The following is a 26,756-nucleotide window of genomic DNA, read 5'->3' as shown; positions in this document are numbered from 1 at the left end:
TTTTGGAGACATGTGATGTCCAAGATGGGAATTTCTGCACAGAACAAAGGATAGAAGCAGAAGTCCAAAAATATTGTCTTGGATGGGAAGAACAGTTGAATTATGTGAAAGGGACTTTTTTTCCCAATACTTTTCTGAAAATCCCAAAACAAAAATTAAAAAATCCCTTCTCTAAATCTGATTGGATTTTTCTGCCTATTTCATTCCTGAATTGCTTTCTTTTGTATTTATATCTCTTACTGAATAGGCATTGTCATTGTCTCCTTAAAAGTGTGTTTAAAATACAAATTAGTGAATCCAATTTCAGCACCCAAAACTGCCTCTTAACTGGTAGCCACTCAGGTGCTTTCTTCAAAAAAACCACTCAAAGTTTTTTGAAAAACCAACGAAAGTATTTTCTCTGGAAGGTATCCAAAAAATCATCCTCCTTCTGGAAAGTGCCACCTGTTCATATTGGCTGATTTTTTGGGGGGGTGTACTCCACAAAAATTGGCTTATGTAAGTAAATTCTCTCATGACAGGTGAGGAGAAAGGAGAATGGATTTTTTTTTGCCTTTGTTTTTTTGGTTTGCTTTTTTTTTCCAGTTGCCTAGAAAGCAGTAGGTTTTCATTAGTAAGACAAGAGGCAGAGTATATTTGCATCCAAGTCTGAGAATAGACCAAGCTGGTCTTATAGCTGCCAAAGGTTGATACTGCCTGAATATCTGAGCTCCAGTAAATACAGCTCCGTAGGAGAGACCAATTCCACAAGCAAGGCACACCTAACTGCGTAAGGAGGGAGTCCCTGGAGCCTGGTTGTGGTTGTACCGTTCTTCATCCCATTCAGAGCTGCATCAAATGGCACCAATTGGCTGAGGGGAGAATGACAGGGCCTGACCTGCAGTCTGAAGGAGAAAATGTGGCCATTTTGCTGACAATTAAGTTAATGGAGTGAGAGGTTTTTGACCAGGTTTCAGTGTTCCTATTGCATAATAGAATATTTCCTGAACTTTTCATTAGCAGTTACATTTTTCAGCACAAGTGTCTTTGCATTTCAAGTGGTAATCTGGTCAATCAAAATTTCACTTTAGCAGCAGTTGCCTTGTTGTTTTGTTGATTAGTCACTCCCCTAATTCACACGTCTTGTGAAAGAAACACAAATAATTACAGTGATTTCCTGAAGACAAGAATTCAAGGCAGAGAGCAGTAAGATTTAGAGCTATCAAACCCATCTGAAGTTCTCTGGTGAGAGGTGCCTTTTCTCTGTGCATTTTCTCTGCCTTAGAAAAACGTCACCTGAATGTTTTTAAAGCCTGTGTGTGCAGTTGCACAGAATTAATAATATGAAATGCAATGTAAATGAGTGCAAAGGCCTCAAGCAGTAGTTGCTATGATTAATTCCTTCATTGTTTGTGCCTCTCACATTTCAGCACATCTAGTATATAGATCACATATATCATATGACCATAATGTGTAAATCAAAGGCAGGAGTTTTGCTGGCTTGTATTAGCTTTCAGCTAAGAATCTCTATGCATTAAACATCTTGTAGTTTTGAATGGCAAGGATTAAGTCTGAATTGATTTTTTACAGTTCTGAATCAAGAATGTCTGCATAAGGTCTGTGCAGGTTTTGTCAGTGAAAATCTGGTGTGTCTTCTGGGACTGGGTTTCTTTTCAAGATGATTAATCATGGACTTAATGTCAGTCCCCAGACAGTCACTATAGATAACTCCACCAGGTCTGGTAGGCATTAGTTCAAACCTGTTAAGAATTCTGCAGTACTTCAAGTGGAGAATGCTCCTGCCCTAGGTGACACTGAATACATAAATGAAAATGTAGAAAGGGTAAAACAACACACCTGAAAAAATACACTAGGTGAAAGGTGAATGTCCTGATTCCTTTCTGTTTCTTTTGCTGAAAGCTTGTCCACCAGGAACGTACAAGCCTGAAGGTTCACCAGGTGGAATCAGCACTTGTGTCTCATGTCCTGATGAGAATCATACTTCTCCACCGGGAAGTACCTCCCTTGAGGATTGCACGTGCCGGGAGGGTTATCGTGCTGTGGGACAAACCTGTGAAGGTAAGTGTTTCCATCCACAAACAGAATGCACAGTGCAGTGCTGGGACAATTTTTTAATGTGGTTTTGTACTGTAAGGGACATGTCAAATTGCATACAAGATTCTCTCTGTCATTCCAAACCAGCAAAAATGCTGAGGTGCAAGCTGAGTTAGAAATTATAAAAGATTGTTTTCCTTCAGGGGCCTATTGCACTCCAGCTAGTAACCACTTTGTTGTGGCTGTTTAATTATTTAGTTGTTCACTGCCCTGAACTGAAGCCCCCTGAAAATGGTCACTTTATCCAGAATGTCTGCAACAATTACTTTAATGCTGCCTGTGGAATCCGATGCAAGACAGGATTTGATCTCGTTGGAAGCAGCATCCGGCTTTGTCAACCAAATGGTCAGTGGTCTGGATCAGAGGCTACTTGCAGAGGTATGTGTTTGTAAAGCATTTTTTCTGTTGTTTGTTCTTAGCAGTGGTTTTCTTCACTCATTATATGGTCGGTTGTGCAGATCTGATCCTGTTAGCCCTGTGTGAAAGTTCGTTCCAAAGGTTGGCTAACACCCCGATCACTCTGTTTCCTTCCTTTATAAACTGGAAGAAGGACTTCTGCAATAGAAAAAGCAGAGCAAGATTGACTAGATGGACAGTCTTTTGCAAGTGAATATACAGACTACTTCCTTAAACCTCTCTTCACCTGTCTACCTAATTTCTATGAATTTTTGTATCTACACTGTATAAATCCAGTGAAATCCTACCAAGTATTTAAATATGTAACAAGACCTTGCCACCTGGCTGTTTTAGATCATCTACCACATTGTCAGCATAGAGGGTTGTTGGTCTTAGGAGACATTAGCTGTGGAAGAATTCCATTTTGTTTTCTTTCCATTTCTTCTTACCAAAAATAGGAAAGCCTGGGACTTGAGCAGGGTCTTTGGAAGTCTTTTGAGTGGAATTTCAAGAGGGAATGACTGACAATACCCTAGAATTTCACTATGAAAGAATGTCAGCCCGAAATAAGGTGTGAGACTGAGAAACAAGAAAGAGCATCCTGAAAAAAATATTTCTAGATTTTCTGATAGGAACAAGAGTTTTGTTTTGCTACAACAAAACTGCCTGAGTTTGCGTTTTTTATGATTTAGAATGAAAACTCCAATCCCATGCCTGTATATCTGTCTCATATGTCTTCCAAGGAGAGAATGAAAAAAAAAAATTAACCAGGTAGAAGCCTTTATCTCCTCAACATCCACAAGATGTAGTTCAGTATGTTTAATTTGACTTGAATGCCCTTGACATTAGTGTGCTACACTGGAAGCTAGAAAATAAAAGCCATCAGCTCATTCTGTAACTCTTGTCCTGGTCTTGTGTTCAGGGCAAAAGGCAGGACTGATCTTTGGTGGAATTAGCAATTTATGACAGTACAGCAAACAGTACAGCCCTGAAAGAAACAGCAACTTATGGTCCTGGAAGGAGGAATCTGAGCTAGAGATCAGTCTCTCAGGATATTCTTTGTATAGCAGTTTACTTCAGCTTAGATTTATAGGAACTTTTCAAATAATCACAGAAATCTTAGGTTTCCTTTGTAGCTTCCACTGACAAGAGGAGAAGGTTTCAATAGAAAATCAGTTGTTGGCCAGTACTATGAGGGTATCTTGAGAAGCAGAATTTGGAGCTGTGGACTTTCCAGCAGTCAGAACTGCATGCTGCTTCAAGCTGACTGGGACACTGGGAAACGGCACCCTCTGTTAAAGCTTCTGTCACACAGGCACCCTTTGTGCAAAAAATGTGGGAAAAGCTGCAGTCAGGCACAAAGAAGGGATCCTTTATCTTCTCTTTCATGGAGAAGTGGAAGATTCTAGTACTTGAAAATCTTGCTGGAGCATTTAAAGGAATTTGTCTATTTGGAGTGTGATCTTTCTTTAACAGGGAGTTTGGAAGGTGAGGGAAAAGTCTGCATTGAGATACTGTCTTGATATTGAGCTAATATACTTCGAGGCATTTTAAGGATATATTTTGACTTGGCTTTGTTTGTGCTGTTGTCCATCATCCTGAAGACTTCCAATTAAAAAAAAAATTGAAAATACCACTGTTATATGTGCTGGATCTGCTAGTCTTGATTCACTCAGACTGTGAAAGGGAGCAAGATCAAAGGCATGGTTTATAGCTGTCTTGTTAATCCCAAGAGTATTTTATCACATAAATTAGGAAGAGGAGAGGGAAGGAAAATCCCTTTCCACTGCTTTGGATTTTGACATTAAGTAGTCCTCAGTTCTTTTGCTAGCTAAAATCTGCTGTGCTATTAGAAAGTGATTAATGCAGTCATATGTCATGCAATTAACAGTGACCCAGGGGAAAAAAAACCTGCAAACCCCATATTTAGTCCAGAAAAAAATTGTTAGGAGAAATCTCAGAGCAAGCAGAATATCCTGTTATTGTTGTTCCTGTTTCCACTGGCTTTTTGGAAATGGAAAACGTGTTACTGATAAGAGGATGTGCTGGTGTTTTATGCTTGGAACCATAACTGAGGTGACATGGGCTCAGGTACAGGTTTCTGCCAGAGCCGTGCTGAGACACTGAGTAAGCATGAACACTGAAACATGTGAGGAGGCAAGAGCACTCCAGCTGTGTAGTCCTTCCAGAAGAAATGGCTGGACAGCAGGTAGTGAAGGAACTGCCTCCTCTGTAGGCCCGTGAACATTGACAAGAGCCTCCTCACCGCTATTAATTCATTCCGGCTTCCTAAGTAGTAGAGTTTGGTAGAATTTGCTTCTTTTTACTGCAGATTGGGTATTTCTACTTCTCTAGAAGAGCAAGCCTACTTTCTTTTTTAACAGCAAGCCTCCTTTCTTGTGGATAAAGCATTTGAGTTTCAGCTGTAAATATGTTTTTCTTACTCCCCCTATTAGAGTTAAGATACAGCATATTATAAAGCTACTCTGAAGCTCCGAGTGCCTCACAAATGAGCGTTTCAAGGCTGTTTTTAAATACACTTCCTAAAGAATGCCTGTGCATATGCAAGCACAAAAGTAGTAATACCTTCAGAGAGTAATGTGAGACAGTAGTAACATAAAGACATATTAGGTACGTTTGTATGTCTTCTTTTCCTTCTTTCTTATCCCATATACAGAGGTTTTGCTACTTTTTTTCCACTTAGGTGCCACCATAGCTGTCTGTTTTTTTTAAAAAGACATTATTTTACATGTGTTGTTTGTAGTTTTCAGAGGCTGTGCAGTTAGTGGTAATTATAGAGCTGGCTTGCATTTGAGGCAGCATTCAGCCTATATGCCTATTAATTAGTTTGAGGTGTCTAGTGGTGTCCACTTGTGTGCAGAGTAAGCAATTGATGGAGAAAGGAGAGGTTGCCAAGTTGGTTTCTCTTTGAGTGCATTTATAGAGGAGATCCTGTTTTGCCTCCTACCTGGCAGTAGCAAGATTAGGTTAATTGGTAAAATCAGCTTCCCAAATCACAGCAGAGAAGCAACTCTCTGAAAGCACCCATCACCAGAGGTTGCCCTCCTGCCAATAAGGTAAACAGAAGCTGTGGGAAACAATCAAATGAGAACAGAGCTCCTCTTGTGAGGAAGGGATGAGAGGCTGGGAGAGCTGGGCCTGTTTAGCCTGGAGAAGACTGAGAGGGGATCCTATCAATGTATATAAGTACCTGAAGAGGAGGGAGCCAGGCTCTTGGTGGTGCCAAGCAATAGAACAAGACTCAACAGGCAGAAACTGATGCACAGCAAGTTCCACCTGAGTAGAAGGAAGAACTTCTTTACAGGGAGAGTGACTTGAGCACTGTAACAGGCCCGCCAGAGAGGCTGCAGAGTCTCCCTCAGCAGAGATACTCGAAGCTGTCTGGACACAACCCTGTACAATGTGCTCTAGAATGACCAATGAAGAGCAGAGAGGTTGGACTAGAAATGCTCCAGTAGCCCCTTCGAACCGTAGCCATTCTGTGAGTTTAGGGAACTGCAGTCTTGGTTATATTTTTGGGCATAACACCATCTGTCCTCCTTTGTGTTTATCCCTCTTTTGAACATACTGGACTGTATCTGCCAACTTCAGCTGTGGTCAGTTTTCAGTTTTTGATCAGAGTTTTCCACTCGTGTTGGAAAGCCAGTAGCAGGCTATTGGTGTATCATCATCATCATCATCACATGCTCATCTCCAGACAGCAGGTGTACATAGCTTAGCTCCTTGAGGGACCCAAAGGCCAGGTGGTGCACATGTATTTCGGAGTTTTGTCTGGAGGGGATCAAAGACACAAATACTGGAGCATGACCTCCTAGCTGAAAAGGAACTGCACTGAAAAGACAGTACAGAGATAATAGGTCCTACTATAAAGTCTTGGGTTATGACATTGAAACAAAGAACATAAACCCAGGTCATACCATTGCTACATTTTTCTTACTACAATCATTCAGATCTTCTGGGATCAATCTTAATTACAGAGCAGCTTTGTGCTGTATTGGAGCATCAGGCTTCAGTAGTAAAACCATAAGACAATCTCTCTTCACTTCCCTGCTTCCCTGTCTGCATACACATCCTACACAGGACTGCACTCTCCTTGGAATCACACTGCTTTCAGTGTTTGCAAGATGTTACAGGGGGAAAGGCTCTGAGCTGAGTAGAGCCAGGATGTCTCCATGCCTGACACATGAAAGGGTCTCTTTTGTATCAGCAACAACCTGATTTGTTCCTTTTCGTCTCTTGTGGACCTGCTATACAAGCCATATAAACAGCTTGTACTCTTTCCTTCTCTCTCTGTCTCCTCCAGCATGTTGAACATCTTCTCTTCTGATTTGCTGGGGTCTTCACATGTCTGTGTTCTATGAATACAGTCCAGAGTGCCTGAGAAAATTCCTGAGTACTGGACACTGTCATCTAACCTGTTCATAAGCTCTTAGCCTGTTCCTGGTGTGTACTCAGCCCCTACCAGCCTGCCAGTTCGAAATCCCCCAAAAGTTCTCAGACGTTGTTGGAGACTAGAAACTCCCAAGAGCACACACTTTTTCACAGGGTGCCATTTGCCTGCAGCTGCCCTGTGTTGGAGGCCAATAGGCATTACCAGCTCAGGCTGCACACTGTGTACCAGATGCACAGTTAGTTTGTTAGTTTGAACTTCTGTCAATACTTAAGTGAGCTTGGAAGCATGTGCATACGTTCTGTGTTTTAGGAAGAGGAAGGTATCAAGCCTTTGAAAAAATCTACTCTCTACTAGCTCTATTCCCTAAATTCATACAAACTACTGTAACTAATGTACAACAGTATCTCTCCTACCTATCTGAAAACTGGGCATAGTGTAACTCCACTGATCCTCAGTGCTGCTGAGAGTGAACTGATGTTTTTTCCCCTTCGCAGTTCGAACATGTCCCAGACTTCGGTCTCCTCAAAACGGACACATTAACTGTTCAACAGCTGATATTTCCTACAAGACAGTATGTTTTGTGATCTGCAATGAGGGCTATGAAATTGAAGGAAACAGCAAACTCACCTGCCAGGGAACCTCTCAGTGGGATTCAAAGGAGCCAAAGTGTGTGGGTAGGTATCTGATCTAACTCTGTCTGTGTTAGAGTGCAGCCTTTTCTGACATGTTATCACAGGTGAGAAATTCTTCATGTTTTAATAACTGGTGAAGCTAAGACATAAATGAGAATTTGTCAATGGATGTTTTATACACATCTTAGAAGTTGGGGAAGGGCAAAGGAGAAAATGGAGAAAGTGGACAGATTATCATTTAAATACAGTGGAGGGCTGATTACTGAAAGGCTGTTGGATCTCGTTAGTGTCAGACACTGTCACACAGTGTGTTGCAAGAAACATAGAAGCTGTAGGTCTAGGGATTAAATATGATCAACCAGCAGTTTGAGTTACCATCATAAAACAAAAGTTGACATGCAGACAAGGACTAGCTTATGTTATCCAGGCACTGTGAGTGCTGACTAAAGGTGCAGCTGTTGTCATTTGTGCTGGACTCACAGCAAGGAAAGAGAGTTTGCACAAGTTAAGAGCCAAGCACCATCAGGATTCAGAGATCACACCAGCTGTGCAGAGATACGTAGGTATATGTATTGTGTTCCAAAAAATAAAGGACTATATATTTCAAAATCATCTGTGTAGGACTAGTGACAGGTATTGAATTAACTTTGGAAAGGAAGATGATGAAACACTTCTAAGCATAGACTGAAGCGGGAGGGAAAGTCTGAAGTCCACCAATACAAAAGTTGATCCAGTGCTGACTAAAGTTAGGGTGAAGTATATGTCACCTGGATCCAGTAAATGCAGTGCCGGTAGGGTGACTTCACTTGAACCTCGGGCTATTTCTTTACTGTTTTATTGCAGTCTTAAAAATGTGGACCTGTATGAGACAAGCATAAATTTCTAACTGCAAGTACATTCTCTGAAATTATGAAAATAATCCACAAGAAATAATTTAACAAGACAGTTTGCTAAGAGATCCTAATCTTTCTTCTGTTAAAATCAGTGGAAAAACTTCAATTAACTTCAAAAAGAAGGGACCCTGAAATCCGGTTGGGATATTATAATTAGAAGATTAACTATATTCATCAGTTGAATTCATCCTTCCTCGCTTAGCATTTTGATTAATAAAATCCAGCTCTACTTTCTATCAGAAGATTTCTTCACACCATGCAATATTGCCTCCATTCCTGGATTATCCATGGCAATATCTTTTTTGCTGAGTCTGAAAAATTTAGTGAGAAAGTTACCTTTGACCGTCAGAAAGGAAAGAGTGTTAGCTAGGAAGCATCTCTGCTGCTTCTTGTGACTGGTGTTTAGAACAAGCTTGCTGAAATTCTGGTTCAATATTCATGTGTGGAGTTTTATTCAGGGAGAAATGTAAATCAGAACACTGATATTGTATACTCCTCTTGAAGGTTGAAGCTGCCCTTTGTACCCATTTTCTGAATATCATCATTGTCATGGATGTATTATCTGTTAATTTTTAGTCCAAATAGCTGCGAACTATTATTTACAGTCTGCTATATAAAAGGTACTGGAAATCCTGCTTTATTTAGGCATTTGCAATTGATAATTTATTAATTTCATATCCTTCTGTTAGAAAACTGAAATGGAGTTTTCTTCAGTCTGTTACCTTGAAACACTTCTTGGACTCAGGGTATCCTTGTAGCTGATTTTGGGTTTGATTGCTCATCAGTGCAAAGTTTGCCATATTTGCAAGTTAGTTCACTGAGACTGTAGCAGAGCCATGTGTAACCAAAACTGACACTGCCACAAAACATAACATTTCCTGGATTGTTTACAGTCACTTCTGTGAGATCTATTGTCATGCATCTCTTTCTAAGAGACTGGAAGGTAATACAAGTTTGGATATCACACAAGTTTAAAATTTTTGTCTTTTTCTTTAAAGATATTGTTAAAAATTAGCTACTTCTGAGGAGGCTACATGTATTTTATCGGTGTCTGACAAACAAGATATCTGCTAAAAAAGGAAAGCTTGGTCATTTGTCCAGTTCGGGGAGAAAAAAAACAAAACTGGGAAAGCTCCATAGTCATGTTCTTTTGTTTCCTACCCATCTGCATAAGTTTAATATCAATCACTTTTAAATAAATAAATTTTGCAAGATGCTTTTCTCCTTTCTTTGTTCAAGGTTTAGTGAAGTAAAAATACAAATGACATCCAGGGTGTTGATGCCATCTAGCGTTGGAAGAGCTGCTAATTTAAACTCCTAACTGCTGCTGGCCAGTTTTACTTCCTGCAGCAATCTTGGCAAAGGATTGAAGGAAGGAGGCATGATTTGCTTTGTAATCTTCTTATTTGCCAAGTTCCTTTTGATGTTGAAAATTACAATACAATGTTATGTTTCATCACAGGTGCTTGCAGGTGAAAGCAGGTTCTTGTGTCTCCTTAGAAATACTCCTCTATTAATTCCCTACCAATATGACTAATGTCATTGAAATCCCTCTACCCTTAATGAATTCCAGACTTTTGGATCAGCTTGCTCAAATTCTGGAGTTGAGCACAGATAAAAAATCTAAACAACATTATTGTAGTTGCTTTTCCTGGTAAAAACCTGTCTTAAAAGAAATTCCCTTTTGCTAGATACACCAAATTTTATTTTGATTTTTGTCAGACATTTTAGGATTGTGCTGTAGTTGGATTTTTCTACTATAGCTGGATGTATATCAAGCAAGAGGCCCAGCTGTTTTTGCTTCCCTGAGAGCTGCAACTTCCTCTGCTTTTCATGCTTACATGTTTCAGTTTCTCTACTTGTTCCCAGAGTAATATACATTTTAATGCTTTTAGCTTCCCTCTACAAATACTGTTTTTAAAATTTGTTATCTTTTTGCTGCTTGTCAATTACCTTCATGTCGTAAGCAACCTAAACTTAAGGTTTGGGGTTTTTTCCCTGATGGAGTTGTTCCACCTTGCAGAGCCAGCAGTGTCTCCCTGAGCTATAGAAATGAGTTGGAAGTGTTTGTGCCCTGTGCATCCCATTGAAATGAAGTGCAGTTGTTAATTGCTTGGGCTTTTAACATTTCAGCATTGAGGGTTTAAATTTCAGAAAATACACAGAATGCTTAGAATCTTTAAATTTCTTTTATGCATAAAAATCAGTTTTCAGTTACTTGCTTTGGGAAAGGAGAGGAGAGAAAAGGAATGTGAAGTATTTTGAATGTGAATCACTTTTGTGTCGTTAAACCATTGCTACGAGCTCAGTAGAACTTGCCCTCTGTGTAGCTGGGTTGGGTTGGTTTTTGTGTTCTCTTGGTGTAAAGACCTGTCTGATTTCTACACTGACAAGTTATAAAGAGTTACAGGTCTTCTCATTGGCTCTGAATAAGGGAGCATTTTTCTTGTGTGTTTGCCTATTAACTGTTCTAAGAAACAGTACAGAAAGTGTGCAAACTGCATTCATGAGATAGTCCCTTTTTGCCCCTTTGTTAATGTCTCCATATTTGAAGTAAAAATAACATTCCTAAAAACAACAACTTAAGAATGAAACAAAGCTTTTGTGAACCTGTTTAAACACATGGTGGTTTTTGCTTTGATGCAAACTGTCTTCAGGATTTGTAGTGAACCTTATTAATGGAGTAGTTCAAAACTTCCTTTAAAACCTTTAAGCAACCATCGACCCTCCCTGATTTTACAGAGCTCAGCTGCTTCCTATGATTACCCTGAGTCTTTCCAGCTGTTTTGAACACAGACAAGACCAAGTCCAATTTAATTTGGTTTGGAATGCAGTAAGCAAAATCATGTGTCATGTCCCTAGCCTATAAAGAGTTCATGGCAGAATATCCTTCTTCTTCTCCCTTTCCTATTTCAAGATAGAGTATAGAAGATGTAGAAAGCTACAGGTCCTCTTCAATGCCCTCTCTCCTGCTATGGTCTAGTTTTCATGGAAGCAAAGAAATGCAACTGCAAAGCAACCATAAAAGATGAAGTTGTAAGGAGAAGAAGAAGAAATTTTTAAAAAGGCAAATCTATAGAGTAAGATATAGTGGATCTGCATGAAAATTATCATGTTTTGGTTTCAGTGAAGAGCATGAGCAAGAAATAGAAGAACTGATAAACTGGCTGCTGTTTACTTCAGTCATAACTGAAAGTCAAGTAGCAAAGTTTCATCAGCTTGTAATGTTTGGTGCACTCACACCCCTACAGACTCTTGAAAAGACTGTGTATTTTTTGTTCCCACTAATTTTCCATATGATGTTATTTGCAGGTTTTCTGAATGTGTACTTTGTGTATGTCAGTTATGAGTCATGTTCTGCTGCTGTCTTGCAGAAAAGCGTTGTCCCATCCTCCAGAAACCAGCAGGTGTGACAGTTCTCCCTCCCAGATGTGGGCTGGAGCCTGCCATTTCTGGGACTGTGTGCCAGCTGAGCTGTCCCCAGGGATTCATCTTGTCTGGAGCTAGAGAAGAAATAAGGTGCATTTCATTTGGGAGATGGAGTGCAAACATCCAGGAGGCTCTGTGTAAAGGTAGAGCACAAAATCATGTCTGTGTATACACGAGTGCAGAATTGAGGGGAAGCGCACAGCAAATAACTGAGTGAGAACTGGCTTGGAGTGGGGGAAGCACAACTTGCACAGTGTGCAGGAAGTATAGCCTGTACCTTTACAGCTTGCCTGTCAGATTTAATTGTAGTTTGTAATAAAAATGTGGAGTTCAGAGATCCCTTGAGTGTGATCTTGTAGTGTTCATCATCAAGTTTCTCTCCTAGGCTCCATCTCTCATTTGTTAGGAAGCTGCCTGAGGTAAATTTCAAATTTCAAAGTGGAGGTGAAAGCTCATAGCTTGAAGATATTCAAAGTGGAACGCAAACTTCTAATAAAGTAATAATAAAATAAACTTATGATTTAGCACAAGTTTATATAAACACTGTAAAGGTTGTGTAAGGTGTGGCTGATAGAAAGACTATAGAGAAAAGCTCATTTTAGTTGTCTTTTGAGTGGCTACAGCTGTTGACATGCCCCAAGCAACAATGCACAAGAGTTAAGGTCAGAATTCATTAACACCAAGTGCAGTGGCTGGCACAGAGTGTAAAGCTGGTCAGGAGAAGGTGGCATGCATTTCAGTATGGTTCTGCCATATTTACCCCCCTCTTCTAGAGGTGCTAGGTTATTTATTCCCTTACACCTTACACACAGCCATAACTGAACTGGAAAGGGTCTGGCTTTGGATTATAGTAGGATAAAAACAGGAGTTTCTCTGGGAATGTGCTCTTCACCTCTTTGTGAACTATCGTGCTCTGAGAATTATTTCTTTCCCCCCAAACTGTGGCCCTGGCCAGCCCCTGGGTGCTGGAACAGCACAGCAAACAGTCACGCCAGTGGTCATGCCAGGTCGCTACAGAAACTGAGGCTTTTTTTCCTCTGTACAGGCCAGGAAGATTTTTCTCTCTCTCTTTAAACATACTGCTTCCCATTTTGTGATGTACCACATTGTTTTTCTGAATCTCTTGTGTAAACCTGGGCCAAACCACAGTTTTTAATATTTGATGGAATCCCAGGACAAGCTGAAGTGTTTAGATCAAGATAAAACAGCATGGCTTGGGTTCAAGCTTTTAGGTACTACCAGTGCATAAACCCCTAATGTAGGAGGCACTGAGAAACTATGAAGCTTATTCTTTTTGAATAAAAATGAACAGTTGTGTTTCAATTGCTTACATTCTTGTTATTGTCTTTTTCTGTTTTGCTGCCAACATATTTGGCCCGTTCAAAAGAGCCATTTTCTTTCTGACTTATTTATTATTACCCTTTTTAGAGAATTTCACTTTCAAGTGGAATTTGCCCCAGCCTGAAGGCTGTGGTCAAGGGAGTGTGAACCATAAGTGGTAGTTATTTATAAGAGTGCATTTCTAATGAAATTTTCATTTGAATGAGTTCAAAGGAAGGCAAAATCCCACATATTTACTGCTTTGCCTTCTTAATTATGTAATTTAATTGCCCAAGTTATGTTTTTACTGGAACTATTGCATAATAAAAATATAAGTTATATCAGTTCTGAGTTGTTTTAAAGCCTCTTGGGCATAGATGAGTTCAGAGCCAAATGTATCCCTGTCTTATGATTCTAGAGACCATTTATCAAGCACTACAGCAATAAAAAAACCTGACCACAATGTTTTGGGGGGCCCTGTGCCAAGGAACTGGAGAAGTACTTCAAGTTTGTCAGAGAAACTTGAGGTGTAGATGTTGGTGGTGGTGTTACCCATATAGTACCACCAGTCCTCTGGAGCCATCTGGCATTGTCACATGTCACAAGAAGACTCCATTTGCCCCACATAATACCTTGTAACAGGAGTTTATTAAGGAACATTTCCAGCAACTGCTGTCTGAATTCTTGACACTGTCACATTTAAGTCAATTCCACAGCATGCTCCAGAGAATTTGAGTCACTATTGTCTTGTTTATAGTATCTATATCATGTCACAACTACTTTCAGGTTTTTTTCGTTGCTGACTATCAGAAACTAAGTGTTTTCATCTGTGTGTGTCCTGTGTGTGGGCAGGGAAAGGAAATGGATGGAAAAGGAAGGGATGGGTAATAAAAGAAACAAAATGATTCTTATTTATTATTTGGTATTTAGTTCTATGTAGAATAGCGTTGTAGTCAGTAATAAACAAAAATACAGCAGAAATCAGTCCTTTCCACAGGAGAATTTACTGTGCGTGTGTGAATCTCTAGGAAAGAATTATAAATGGGTAGAGACATAAATTTTACAAAAAAGGCAGTACAAAAAAGAATGATTATAAGGTTTTACTTCTGTAGTGCCTCATATAAAACCAGATTGTCTTTTTCTGGTTTAGATATTGAAGCGCCTCAGATTCACTGCCCAGACAATATTGAGACTGTGACTCTGGAACATCATAACTCTGCTAATATCAGCTGGCAGGTACCAACAGCGAAGGATAACTCTGGTGAAGAGGCAAGTCAAAATCTGTATCTATTTAACTGGAGGCAATCTGTCTGATTTCAATAATTTTATGATCTACTAGAATTTCTTTCTTCTGATAAGCAGAAGAAAAATCTCTTAGAAAGTTTGTGTCTTGAGAATTCAGCGTTTTCTGTCTCAATTAGATTTATACAGTCACAGAACACTGCATGGAGTATCAGTGCATAAAACCTCATATGGTTAATTTATGTGGTCAAAAGAAAGAATGTGCTCTTGTTTATAATATGAAGACAGCTGCCTTAAAAATGAGCACTTAGAATGTGAAGAAGTTTAATAAACTCGTCTCAGAAGGAAGTAAACCAGTTCATTATTCTAAAGGGCTAACAAGTACACACTGTGATAAGTAAAAACCAATTTCAGCTTCCTGGGTGAGAAAGAGAAATCTGATTTTCCTGTGCAGGGTTCAGAAATGTGGCCATTGGCTACTATGCCTGTCAGGGTGTCTGGAAATTGAGTTACCAGGAAAGCTTGCTCCAGAGCTGTTTCATAAAGAGCAACATTCCCTACAGGCTCAGGCATGATCAAGTTACAGCAGCTGTATGCTTTATCAGGAGTCAGCAGAAGAGCAGCAAGTCTGTGTGAGCTTTTAATGCGGGAAGTTTTTTTCACTAGGAAACTGAGCTATCTCAGTAAAAGAGATTTAAGTTCAGACATTATTTTCTATGGCATAGCTATGGTCAGGTACTACAGCTCTGCTGTCACAGAGTCATTCACTGAACTGTACAAGCCAAGTGCCATACTGAAGCATCGGTGGCTATTGACTCATGCAGGTACATAGATTAAAACTGGACATATAAGTTCTTATGGCCCACCACTGTCTGCTCCACTCCTCTCCCAGGTCTGCTGCCCTTGCAGCTGGAGAACTGTCAGCAGACAAACAGGTTCTGGGCATAGTGACATAGTGTGCCTTCATTTGACAAACAAGGGTCAGTGTGGAATTTTCTTAATGCACAGTGCTGTAATCTGCACCAGGTCAGGGTCAAGATCCTGACTAGGGAAATCCATGTTGATGTAAGGAAGGCAGATTCAAGAAGGGGCATAGAGCATTCTGTTGTGTGTCCTCATTACTTTGAGGGGCTATTTGCATTCAGAATGAACAGGCTTGACATTGAAGGATACTATCTGTCCACTCTTTAAAACATGAATATTATGATTAGTAACTAGCTTTGGCTTTTAAATAATTAGTGTTTTCCTGTAACAGGTCTCAGTTCATGTTACCCCAGCTTTCATACCACCATTTCTTCTCCCAATTGGCGAAGTTGACATTACTTACACAGCAACTGATAAGTCAGGCAATGAAGCAAGATGCACATTCAATGTCAAGGTTATTGGTAAGTGCTGGTAAAAATCACTGGAAAGGAAGGCTGTCTATCATAGCTGAAGCCTTCTTATTTGTGCAGAAAGAGACTGTGAGTCACTGGCCTTCATGTGTGCAGCTATAAGCAAAGGAATATTGTCATGTTCATAAAGGCTTTGCATCTCCATAAAGGCTTTGCATATGTCCAGTCACTGCTTGCAGTGTTCAGTTTGGGGTGCATTGTATTCTGCTGTTCTTTCTGACTGTTAAGATTTCTCCTCACCCTGGTTTATTAAATGCATTATTGCATTGTCAGTTATTGCCGTCATCATGAATCTCTATTTAATTCTTGAAAGACTCCAACAAAGTTTCCAAAGTTCACACATATTGCACTGATGCAAATCCTTATTCAAGTATTTCTGTAAGACAGTTGTGTTATTCAGGTGTCCTGCAGGTAGTCCAAGGTTTGCTCCAGAGAAGGCAAACACTGCAGAAACCACAAATTCAGTAGAATAATTCACTCAGCATCTTCCAATTGCAGCAACTTCCACATATGCACCTTTGTTGTATCTTCAATATGAAATTAAAGCTGCCGTTCTGATTAGAGATGCTATTTGAGTCTGGCAGTAGTTCTGCAAGCTAATGTCATGCCATCCTTTCAAATTCTGCAGATGCAGAACCTCCTGTTGTTGACAGGTGCAGATCACCACCACCCGTGCAAGCAGCAGAGAATGACTACTCAGTGACATGGGAAGAACCAGAATTTTCGGACAATTCAGGTGAGACAGTGGTCCCCAAAATATACATGAGACAGTGGAAGGCCAGAGAGCTCCTGTTTGCCCTTGATCCCTTGGAGTTTGAGATTTGCTGAGGTTCCTTTTTCTTAGTTATTGTTAAATAATTGGGAAGATTTGCTGCCATTTCCTTTTCCATTTGTCAGAGTTGGGTGTGAGGAACACTTCTCCTTACCGATGCTTTAGGTCATCTTTCAACTCTTCTAGGTGGTCCACTGGCCATCACTAGGAGTCATGCACCTGGAGATCTCTTCCCCAAAGGAGAGACAATAGTCCAGTACACAGCTGTGGATCCTTCTGGCAACAACAGGACATGTGAGATCCACATTGTCATCAAAGGTGTGTTGTCTTCAAATTCTGGCCAAGACCTGGTGTTGTTTACCTGAATATCATGAAGGATGCAAGACTGCTCCACCTCCTCATTTAGTTATTCCCATTTTGTATTGAGGTAACTTGAAGGCAGTCAAAATATTTGCCAGTACCAACAAATAAATTATCTACGACTGAATCAGCACAGCAGTGAATTTGGTACTGTAAATTCAAATTACGTATAAAAGCATTGAAATTATGATTCATTAAGCAGTAAAACTTACAGTTTTTGCAAACCCATTTAAATGTATTAATAGGTGTTACTTAAATCTTGCTTCAAATGTGCAGTTGAAAGGAATTTTCTACCAATTTTTCTCTAATTACATGCAAATACCGATGTAAGTATAATGCAGCAGCAGATAATAAAACACTCTTTAGATTTTGGAATATGCCTTTAGATATACTACTGCATTTTGTTTATTGCATAGACATCTCTTCCCCATAGTTCCCTCTTTCATTAAAAATCAAAGAAATCATTTGGCACATAAATTATATTAAGAATGAAAAATCTACTTTATATCTGCTTTCTACTTTCTGTGTCTCAGTTGGACATCTGTATAAAAATATCTGTTAGTGAAGAGAGAATTTAAAATCATGCAGACAGGAATTTTGGTATAGCTTTCAGGAAAGGTGAGTTGAAGATGAATGTGCTAGTCTCTGATTTGCTCTAAAGCTCAGCAAGAACCACCAGTGCTTAGAACTGGCATTGTTCCAAGGTCTATAGCATCTCAGACTTTTTGTGGTTCCCTGTTTGTGACATAGTTTCTACAGACATTCACAGCTTCCTTCACAGCTGGCCTGAAACATGAATCATAACTGAGGTCATGAGGGTATCCTAAGATGATTCTAATGAACTCATATGTTATTGTGAGGGTCCAGAATGTTTAATGTTTAATTTCAGAATTCAAGATGTAGTATACTTTACTAGAATTCATTGTATAAAGTTTATGTGAAAACTTAGATTGATGTTTTAAATTATTTTAGTAAATAGTTTTTCATATGTATAAGGTTTTTTTAAGTCTTCATGTTTCTGGTTTTCTGATTGCAATAGCAGAATTTGAGAATTATTTAGCAGTAGCCTGATCCTGACTTTATGGATATAGCAAATAATGCTTCCACAAACTTCAACAGAGGCAAGATCAAATCAATACTAGGTACTTTTGGAAATCCTATCAGTGCTGTTTTCATGCAGGATCACTTATTTCACCACATTAATCAATATATAAATCTTTGTACTTTTCATAGGTTCTCCCTGTGATGTTTCCTTTGAGCCTGTGAATGGTGATTTTGTATGCACATCAGATGAAGCAGGAGTTAATTGCACATTGCACTGTGCAGAGGGTTACAGCCTTTCAGAAGGAACAAGTGAAAACTACTATTGTGCATATGATGATGGTCTCTGGAAGCCACCTTATTCTCCAGAGTGGCCTAGCTGCTCTTGTAAGTCTTACTGTTATTAGAATGGATTTGCAACTCATGAAACACTAAATTTAATGAGAAAGCAATTGAAAATATTTTAGAAAATCTGACTTCTATTTATTTATATAACAAATATACTCTGTCGTCTGCCTCTGAATTGTTACAAAGATGGTGAAATAATGTTTGGAAGTCTGTAAATATGTTTTTTCAGAAGCTGTCTAAATCACAAAAGTAGCAGTGAATTTCAATTCCAGGAGTCACAAAATAGCAACGATGGCAAAACAGGTTAATTGAAACAGTTTGCTAACAAACACATCAGTGTCTTTTTAATAGGAATACAACAGTCTTTGCAATTTACTGATTGAAATTCAGAGTGTGTGCTGTGCTTACATATCTAATTACCACCAGATCAGAAGAGCTTATGTGTTCTCTTTGAGAGGGACACATGTGAAATTTCAGTGGTGGAATTTTGCACATTTAGTGACATTTTTATAATATATGTATTAGAACTACATTTGAAGCCAGTCTTGGTACCATGTTGCATCCACTTCCATCAGAGTCAATTTATTGGTTTCAGCAATAAAAGATCAGTGTTTCAGCTGTGAACAAACTAGAGTTATGTTTCAGAGCTGCCAATTCAAAATCCGTAACTTGGACACTTCAGAACTTGGCTTAATTTCTGGATAAGAATTTTTATATTTAGTCTAGCAGCATTAGTAATAAGACTTTCATATTTATGGCATTCCTCTCAGAAGTCAGCATGGAGTTTAGTTAACAGTTCATTGTTTTCTTCCATTGAGAAAAAAATGAAGTAGAAAAGTTACCTGGGTTTTAATTTCTTTAAACTTTTCTAGTAAATTTTGTGCCTACCAAAGGGTCAAATTATTGACTGAGATGTAAGTGATCCATTTGGATTGCTGATTCAAAGACTGCACTTACCTTCTTGTATTTCAGTTTTAGCCTAAATTGTCTTGATTTTAGTTCTGAAACTCTTGCACTGATCAATAAAAATTTATTTCTCCAACATTTTTCAGTAAATCGTTTTGCAAATCATGGATTCAAATCCTTTGAAATGCTCTACAAAGCAACACGATGTGATGACAACAATCTTCTAAACAGCTTTACTGAAGCATTTCAGAGTGCGCTTGGTAAAATGGTAGGTTAGTAAATACTCCTTCCCTTTGCATACTTTTTGAAAAATATTGTTACTTTTTCCAAATATCTAATTTCTAGAAGGAAATTGACAGCAGAAGCTTTGAAGTTAAATCTGAGATTTTTCAGAGGGTAACAAACTATTTTTAAAAATTGAGATGGTTCACTGGCATTTTAATGTAATTCAGTTTGGTCTCCAATGTGGACTTTTACAGGACAGAATTTATGCAAGTATCCAAGATTTTCAGTAGGCTTCCAAAGAGAACCTGTGTAGTTTTGAAAACCCCAATCAATTGTCCCCTCAGTTTTTGAAAGTCGGATGGGATCATAAAATAAATGCATTTTGTATAGGATATGTATGATATATAACCAAATAGTATGAATTAACACACACGTGTACAAATGGATACATTCCACGTTTGGTGTGTACCTCCAGGCACTGAAATCCAGTAGCAGTGATCTGGTCAGGTTTCATGAGTTTCTGAATTCTCACTCTTATCATTAAGAACTGCGCAATACTGAATTTTAAGAGGCCCTGTCTTTCTTCTCTGCCATGACTCTTGCTCTCCACTTCAATATCCCAATCTCCCCTGTTAATCCACAAATCTCTCCTCACCTGAGAAGCAGAACCAACAGAATGTTGAGTTCTGATCCCAGGAGTGAATGTCCAGGCCTAGTGCAACATCATTTTTCCAGTAGAGAAAACTGGGCATCTACAGGTGTTTTTGCAGAACAAAGCCCCATATTCTAATAAAAGGTTGTCTACTAACTAAAAAAATCATTGTTAGCACATACAGATAATAGGCAACTCCTGCAGCTTTGGAACATATGTCAGTAACACTTGCCAAGTGGCTGAAAAGTTTGGTGACATGTCAGGCAACGTCCAACACTTGGACATAAATGTCTGTTACTCACTTGCCCTTATTCGGGTTTGCTCTTTCCAGTAGAGAAATCTTGATTGGTTTTATTTCTGTTTCTTTCCCTGGTGCCACCAGGTTCCAGTGCTTGGACCGATCCTATTCGCATGTAAAAGATAAGAAAAAAGTGGGTAGTGACCTATCCAAGCATTTACATCTAAATGCAACAGTCTTGAAAACATTTAGAAAGGCTGTTTTGAATATGCTTATTACTATTCCCAAGAATTTGAAGAAGTAAGGTTTGAAAGCTAGAAAAAAAGTGACAGCATTGTTTTAAACCTGACAGAATTACAAGTAACATAGCTGGAGAAAACACAGATGCTTTATAAATGAGTTCTTCACTCCTCTTTGGCAGGGAGAAAAATGCCTGAATTCATTCCTATGTTCTTAGATTTGGCATGCAAGAGTGATTATTTGCAAGAGTAATGAATTGACATCTTCTCTTAAAAAAAAAAAATCTATAATGAAGAGATTGTACTCATGTAAATTGCTTTCTTACTTCCAAGCTGTATCAATAAAACATGGTCTTCCAGGGTTATAAGAGACATGAAAGGGGAAATCTAGTGTCACTGACAGAACCAGTACTTTACATTGTAATTAGAAGTTTTTGTAAGTCAGGGGAGAGAGCTATGTGGTTTTATGTTCTTAAAGTTATTCTTTATGTTGAAAGGTCCCATCATTCTGCAATGATGTTGATGATATTGACTGCAGATTGGAAGATCAGACACAGAAACACTGCTTGGAATATAATTATGATTACGAAAATGGATTTGCCATTGGTAATTATTTATTCCATAGGTTCTTAGCCATCCAGGTTTAAAGCAGCATGGTTCTTGCCACAATGTCTTTAGTGAGATTTTCTTTTTTTTTTTTAAGTAACTGTGGTACTCATAAGATTATCAGCAATTGCATAAAAGGTTTTATAAAAATATTGTGGAACTTTTTGATGTCTTGTATCAATGCTGCTTCCTATATAATGTGGAGTAGAATTTCCTGGGATGCCTTATGGTGGGGAGGGGAAAAAAGCACACACCCACACAGAGTCCTAGAAACCTGCTTGGTTAGCCTAGAAAAAAGGAACTTCTTAAAAACATAGTTTAAAACCAAAATACTGAAAAGCTACAATAAATAGATTTGGAAGTTGTTAAGAAAATGAGGAGCATCTGTGATGCCAGTTCAGATCTCCACAGAATCCTCACTGTGTAAAGCTGTATGCGCTTAAGTTGGCTTATTTGCTGTGAAAATACTTCCTGCATGCACAGGCAGATTTTGCACCATGACTGTGGCAATATCTGAGTGAAAGCCCTAACCATCCTATTGGTTGTTCCCACTTTGGTTCATGCCAAAGTAAGTATGTTGTCATTTTCAGTCCATTTTTGTGTGGCTTAGTGACCGTGTTGTTCTGCTGTTATTCTTGGCCTTTCTGAGTCCTGTAAGGGTGCTGGGAGCAGAAAAGCTGAAAGTGGAGAACTTACATTACCTATCTTAGCAGGAGGCATTTTGGCAGATCCACATCAGAATCTGTCATAGGACTGTGTCTCTTCCACAGGTTTATAGTGGAGTTACTTGGTAGAACTTCCTGCTTGTGCTCACCTTTTATAATGCTTCCCTCTGAGAGCATTTGTTTGTGCTCAGACATGGGGCAGGTCTGGACATTCAGTCTGCAGTTGTCATCAGGGTAAGAATGAATGCTGATGACAGCTGGAACTAATCTGTAAAGGCATGTGGAAAAAACACTTACAGACTTGGAATTTAGTGTCCTATTCTCTTCTGGTTCATGTCAATCTCTTACCAAAATAACCTTGTTGCTGTTTTGCCAGGAGTTTCTCATAATTTTACACTGTGGAAGCTGGAGAGAACTCTCTTCAAGGCATAAGAGACAGCAGTTTAGAAAATCAGTTGTGAAACACACAGTATTAAACTGTGGAGTTAACTTGTCCTAGTTACCGCTGTAAACAAAACAATATTTGTGATGCTAACAGATAATCGGCAGATTTTTTTTTCTGTCTTCATATCTTTAAAAAAATAATCTAGATCAATGAAATAGACCACATCCCTCTAGATTTAGTAATCATGAAAAAGTAGATTATGTACACAAAATATTTTGATTGAAATCATGTTAGAGTGATGAAGGACATTAGAGAAGGGTGAATTTGACTCACTGTGTATAACAAGAAATGCCTGTCTGGGGGTAATACACAGACAGGGTGATGCCTTTTCTGAGAGGCCAGACAATGTTAGAACTGTTCAGGAGTTGTTAGTAGAAGATGCAGTGGAGACATGGCATAGTGTTAGTTGGCAAGAGGTGGAATCAAAGGCAATATGGAATTGTTGAAGAAGTTGCTGGCAGATGAGGGTGTATGTGAGGGTTCATGCAAGGCATGAAGAGAAAGAATTGCAATATGTGACTATTATAACTAGTTCTTTAAAGTTTTGACTGATTTCACCAGACTTGAGACCTCTAAAGTATCAGTCAGGAGTAAGATTTTTTGTTAGTAAAAACTCAGGTGCAGTGGCCACTTGTACAGATTCAAAGCCAACACATGTCATCCAGAGCTTCAGACAGATTATATTGGAGTTGTATTTTAGAAATAAGTGAGGGTACTTATTTTCCACATGATGTTGATTTCTTTTTGTTTTTTTCTTAATGTCCCACAGGACCTGCTGGCTGGGGAACAGCAAACCACCTGGATTATTCCTATGGTGATTTTGTTGATGCTGTACAAGGAGAGGATTTACCCAAGCATCTCTCTGCCTCTGTAAAAGCAGCACCTGCTCGGGTCAAAAGGCATAAGCTGAATGTTCCAATGACTGACCAAAAAATCAAGTTAATATTTAACATCACAGGTGAGACAAGTCAAAGCACCAAACTCCTCTGCTTCCTTCTTTTTAAAAATTGTGTCTCTAAGAGATTCAGTAAAAATTCTTTAGCTCACAGAAGCCTGGTGAAGATGCAGATGGCAGTTCTCTGGATTCATTTGATAGCCCCATTTCATCACAGACTTTCTTCTTGAGGGAAAGGTCACAGCCTCATTGTCATGGAGAGCTTTGTGCACATGGCCTCCTTTTCACTTTCCACTGACAAGCTTTAGTGCTGCACTCTTGATAAGTTCCAGAGTATGCCAGAAGTGCTGACTGCAAAATTTGTGTGTTTTTTGTGTTTGCTGTTTATATTCCAGCTAGCGTGCCACTGCCTGATGAAAGGAATGATACAGTGGAACTGGAAAACCAGAGACGGCTCCTTAAAACTCTGGAAACAATCACAAACAGGCTGAATAGAACTCTCAATAAGGAACCTATGTATTCTTTTCAGTTTGCATCTGAACTCATTGTAGCTGACACCAACTCACTGGAGACCGAGAAAGCCTTTCTTTTCTGCAGACCTGGTTCTGTGCTGAGAGGGAGAATGTGTGGTAAGCCAGATAACTTGTTTCTTATGTGTATTTAAAATCCTTTTGCAAAACAAGCTTTTAGAGGATGTTTGCAGAGGGTTATGATTTGACACAGTCCAGTGTTTGTGGTCTCCCATAACAATAAACTGCAAAAATGCTTTGCACAGTTTGACTTCCAAAGGATGTTTATATTCCTAACCAAGGCCTGTGGAAAAGGGATCCTTTGTACCCAGGATTCCACTCCCAGGGGGAAATCAGGCATATCCTTGCTTGGCCATGCAGAGAAAACAGTGCTTGGTATGCAGTCTTTTAACCCTGTTAGTCCTGTGAGTGATGTGTAGCTAAGGTGGATATTGGATTCCATTTCTTGTGGATAATTAAATCTTTGCAGTGTTCCAGAGAGATATCTCCCTACCTGCTGGGGAACAGAGCCATATTTCATAAAACTTTGTTTGACTAAATGGGAACTCTGGGGGCAAGAGAGGTATGTATGATTTTTCACTCTGAGGGAAACTTAGGTTTCCAACGTTACATTACAGTCAACTGCCCTTTGGGTACGTATTACTCCCTGGAACATCTTACCTGTGAAAGCTGCTGGACTGGATCCTATCAAGATGAGGAAGGGCAGCTGGAATGCAAAAGTTGTCCATCTGGTAGCTATACTGAGTACCTACACTCTAGAAGCATCTCCGAGTGCAAAGGTAGGGACTTCTGTCTTATTGGGACAGCCACTTGTGAATTCTTGGTGACATCCTTTTGGACCCACGGTGGAAGTACTGGAATGAAGCTAGCATGTGAAATGAGGAGCAGTCCTAATTGCACCTTAATGCATATGGAAATATATAAGTTTTCATCACTGCTCTACCATGCAGGATGCCCAGGCAGAGGTTCTGAGAAGAGTTGGCCTTTGATGCTTCGTTTAATTTCTGTCTTTCATTTCTGTATTTCATTTCTGTGATTGCATTTTTCAGACACTAATACACTTAAAATAATTCCATTGTCATCCTTGCCAGCCACTTTCCATCCTACCCTACAGTGCTGAGGCATTGAATAGCACAGAACCGCTATGTGTTCATGAGTTCTTCTGAAAAGGAAATAGCTAGTTTGATTTAATTTTTATTGTCTTTATTGCCATTAGTTTTGTTGATTAAAATGAGTAACCGAGTTGCAGTAAGTAATCTGTGAGGCTGATTGCAGGGAAGTCACTTGTTAATAATTCATAATTGCACTATCAGTACGCTACCACAACAGTCTTTTTTTTTTTGCTCTTTGTACCCATTAAGTCCTTCAGAGTAGAGTGTGGTCCAGAAATAAAATTCCTTGTGATGTGTATTGTGATTTCAACATTATTTTCAGAGATCAGAAGCCCTGTTTCCTGTTGGACATTGCTCAAACATTCTGAACTGTTTTGCCTTATAGCTCAGTGCAAGCAGGGAACTTATTCACCTAATGGCCTTGAGACATGTGAAACTTGTCCACTTGGAACATATCAGCCTTCATTTGGATCCAGGAATTGCATCTCTTGTCCCGAAAATACGTCAACAGTAAAAAGAGGTGCAGTGGATGTCTCAGCTTGTGGAGGTTTGTAACAAAAAGGGTAATTAATTTTTTTTAGACTAAATATTAAAAATGTGTAAATTATTGTTTAAATATCAGCTAATGTTATCCAATTCATCAGCCTGAGACTGAATTCCTATTCTGGTTAGGTGTAGACCAAGGAATATTTCCATCAAAATGATAGGTCATTTCCTGTTACCAATTCCCCTCCTTCTGATTCTCATATAATGAGGAATAAAATGAGATATGTGATGGGTACCTAAATGAAAATTTTTCCTTACAGAAGAGAAAGGAAATTGTCACTATTATTTCTCCATTGTTTTCTATACAGAAGTTCTGAATTTTAACACAGTTTGCTCTGTAATTTTTTCAAAGAAGTTCTCCTCAATTGTCTTTGGCAAGCTTTGCCAGAAGAATTCCCAGGAAAATAGTCTGTAAGGATTCAAGGTGCAAAAAAGTCTTGTCTTTGTCCTTACTTCTTCTTGAAGGGGAAAAACCCAACAACTGAATCAAACAAACAAATTTTTAAAAAACCCCAACCAAACAATAACCAAAAAACAGGTGTGAAAGACAAAAAGGAAGTTCTATTTAAAAGCTGCCTCCAGAGCAGCAAAAGTAGTAGAATTAAATACTTCCCAGATATTGCCATAATCCTTTGAGAACAAGATGGCATCTCACAGAAGATTTTAAATTAACGTTTCCCAGAGTTGTGAATTCCTGGCAGATTTCATCTTGTTCCTTTTAAATCTAAGACATTATGACAGGAGAAGAAAAAGTGATAATGAAGAGGTGGAGGGAAGTAAGGTGCATGTGCAAGAGATCAGGTCACTCAAAAAGGTTTCCTTCCTCTTGCAGTACCATGTCTTGCAGGCGAGTTCTCTCGCACAGGTTTGACACCTTGCTACCCTTGTCCCAGAGACTACTATCAACCAGACCCAGGGAAGTCCTACTGCTTGTCCTGTCCCTTTTATGGAACAACAACCATTGTTGGTGCCAGATCCATCACCGACTGTTCAAGTAAGCCAAATAATCTCTGCTGCATGAAGTGATTAAGGGGAACATCTAAAACATATCGCCAGAAATAGTGCTAACAGAAAACATCCCACTTACTCTCTGGACGCTCTGTTTTCTAGCAGTGAAATTCTCAGCTGGTTCTGCCTACTGGTGCTGCTTCTGGCTTTAAGACTAACTCTGATGCATGCCAAGGCTCAATAAACAGAGTATACATAAGCAGTGTGTCTGTACATTTCCTATGTGTACGATACAAATATACTATCGAGAGAAATATATATATATATAAATATACACTAATACATATGTGCATGCCTGTAACTGTATATAAAAAGACACAAAATATTTTTATGTGTACATACATGTATGTGTTT

At 39.0% G+C, this 26,756-nt stretch overlaps 1 protein-coding gene across 1 annotated transcript in view; it reads left to right on the top strand.

The window, feature by feature from the left end:
• The window catches only part of SVEP1 (sushi, von Willebrand factor type A, EGF and pentraxin domain containing 1), a 114,757-nt gene that overhangs the window by 36,044 nt on the left and 51,957 nt on the right, over positions 1-26,756 (top strand). Inside the window, exons 4-19 of the mRNA XM_054287487.1 lie at positions 1,900-2,058; positions 2,293-2,472; positions 7,399-7,578; positions 11,804-12,001; positions 14,329-14,447; positions 15,676-15,805; positions 16,443-16,550; positions 16,773-16,904; positions 18,180-18,374; positions 19,388-19,509; positions 21,093-21,201; positions 23,081-23,269; positions 23,602-23,835; positions 24,354-24,515; positions 25,234-25,395; positions 26,227-26,388. Coding sequence (XP_054143462.1) covers positions 1,900-2,058; positions 2,293-2,472; positions 7,399-7,578; positions 11,804-12,001; positions 14,329-14,447; positions 15,676-15,805; positions 16,443-16,550; positions 16,773-16,904; positions 18,180-18,374; positions 19,388-19,509; positions 21,093-21,201; positions 23,081-23,269; positions 23,602-23,835; positions 24,354-24,515; positions 25,234-25,395; positions 26,227-26,388 — 2,541 coding nt within the window. The remainder of the gene's footprint in view (positions 1-1,899; positions 2,059-2,292; positions 2,473-7,398; positions 7,579-11,803; positions 12,002-14,328; positions 14,448-15,675; positions 15,806-16,442; positions 16,551-16,772; positions 16,905-18,179; positions 18,375-19,387; positions 19,510-21,092; positions 21,202-23,080; positions 23,270-23,601; positions 23,836-24,353; positions 24,516-25,233; positions 25,396-26,226; positions 26,389-26,756) is intronic.

Source organism: Melozone crissalis, unplaced genomic scaffold (genome assembly GCF_028551555.1).
Source record: "Melozone crissalis strain CALT ecotype California unplaced genomic scaffold, PUWL_Pcris_2 ptg000005l_1, whole genome shotgun sequence".
Lineage (NCBI taxonomy): Eukaryota > Metazoa > Chordata > Aves > Passeriformes > Passerellidae > Melozone > Melozone crissalis.
The sequence above is the reverse complement of the archived record's forward strand: the minus strand, read 5'-3'. Positions and strand labels throughout refer to the sequence as shown.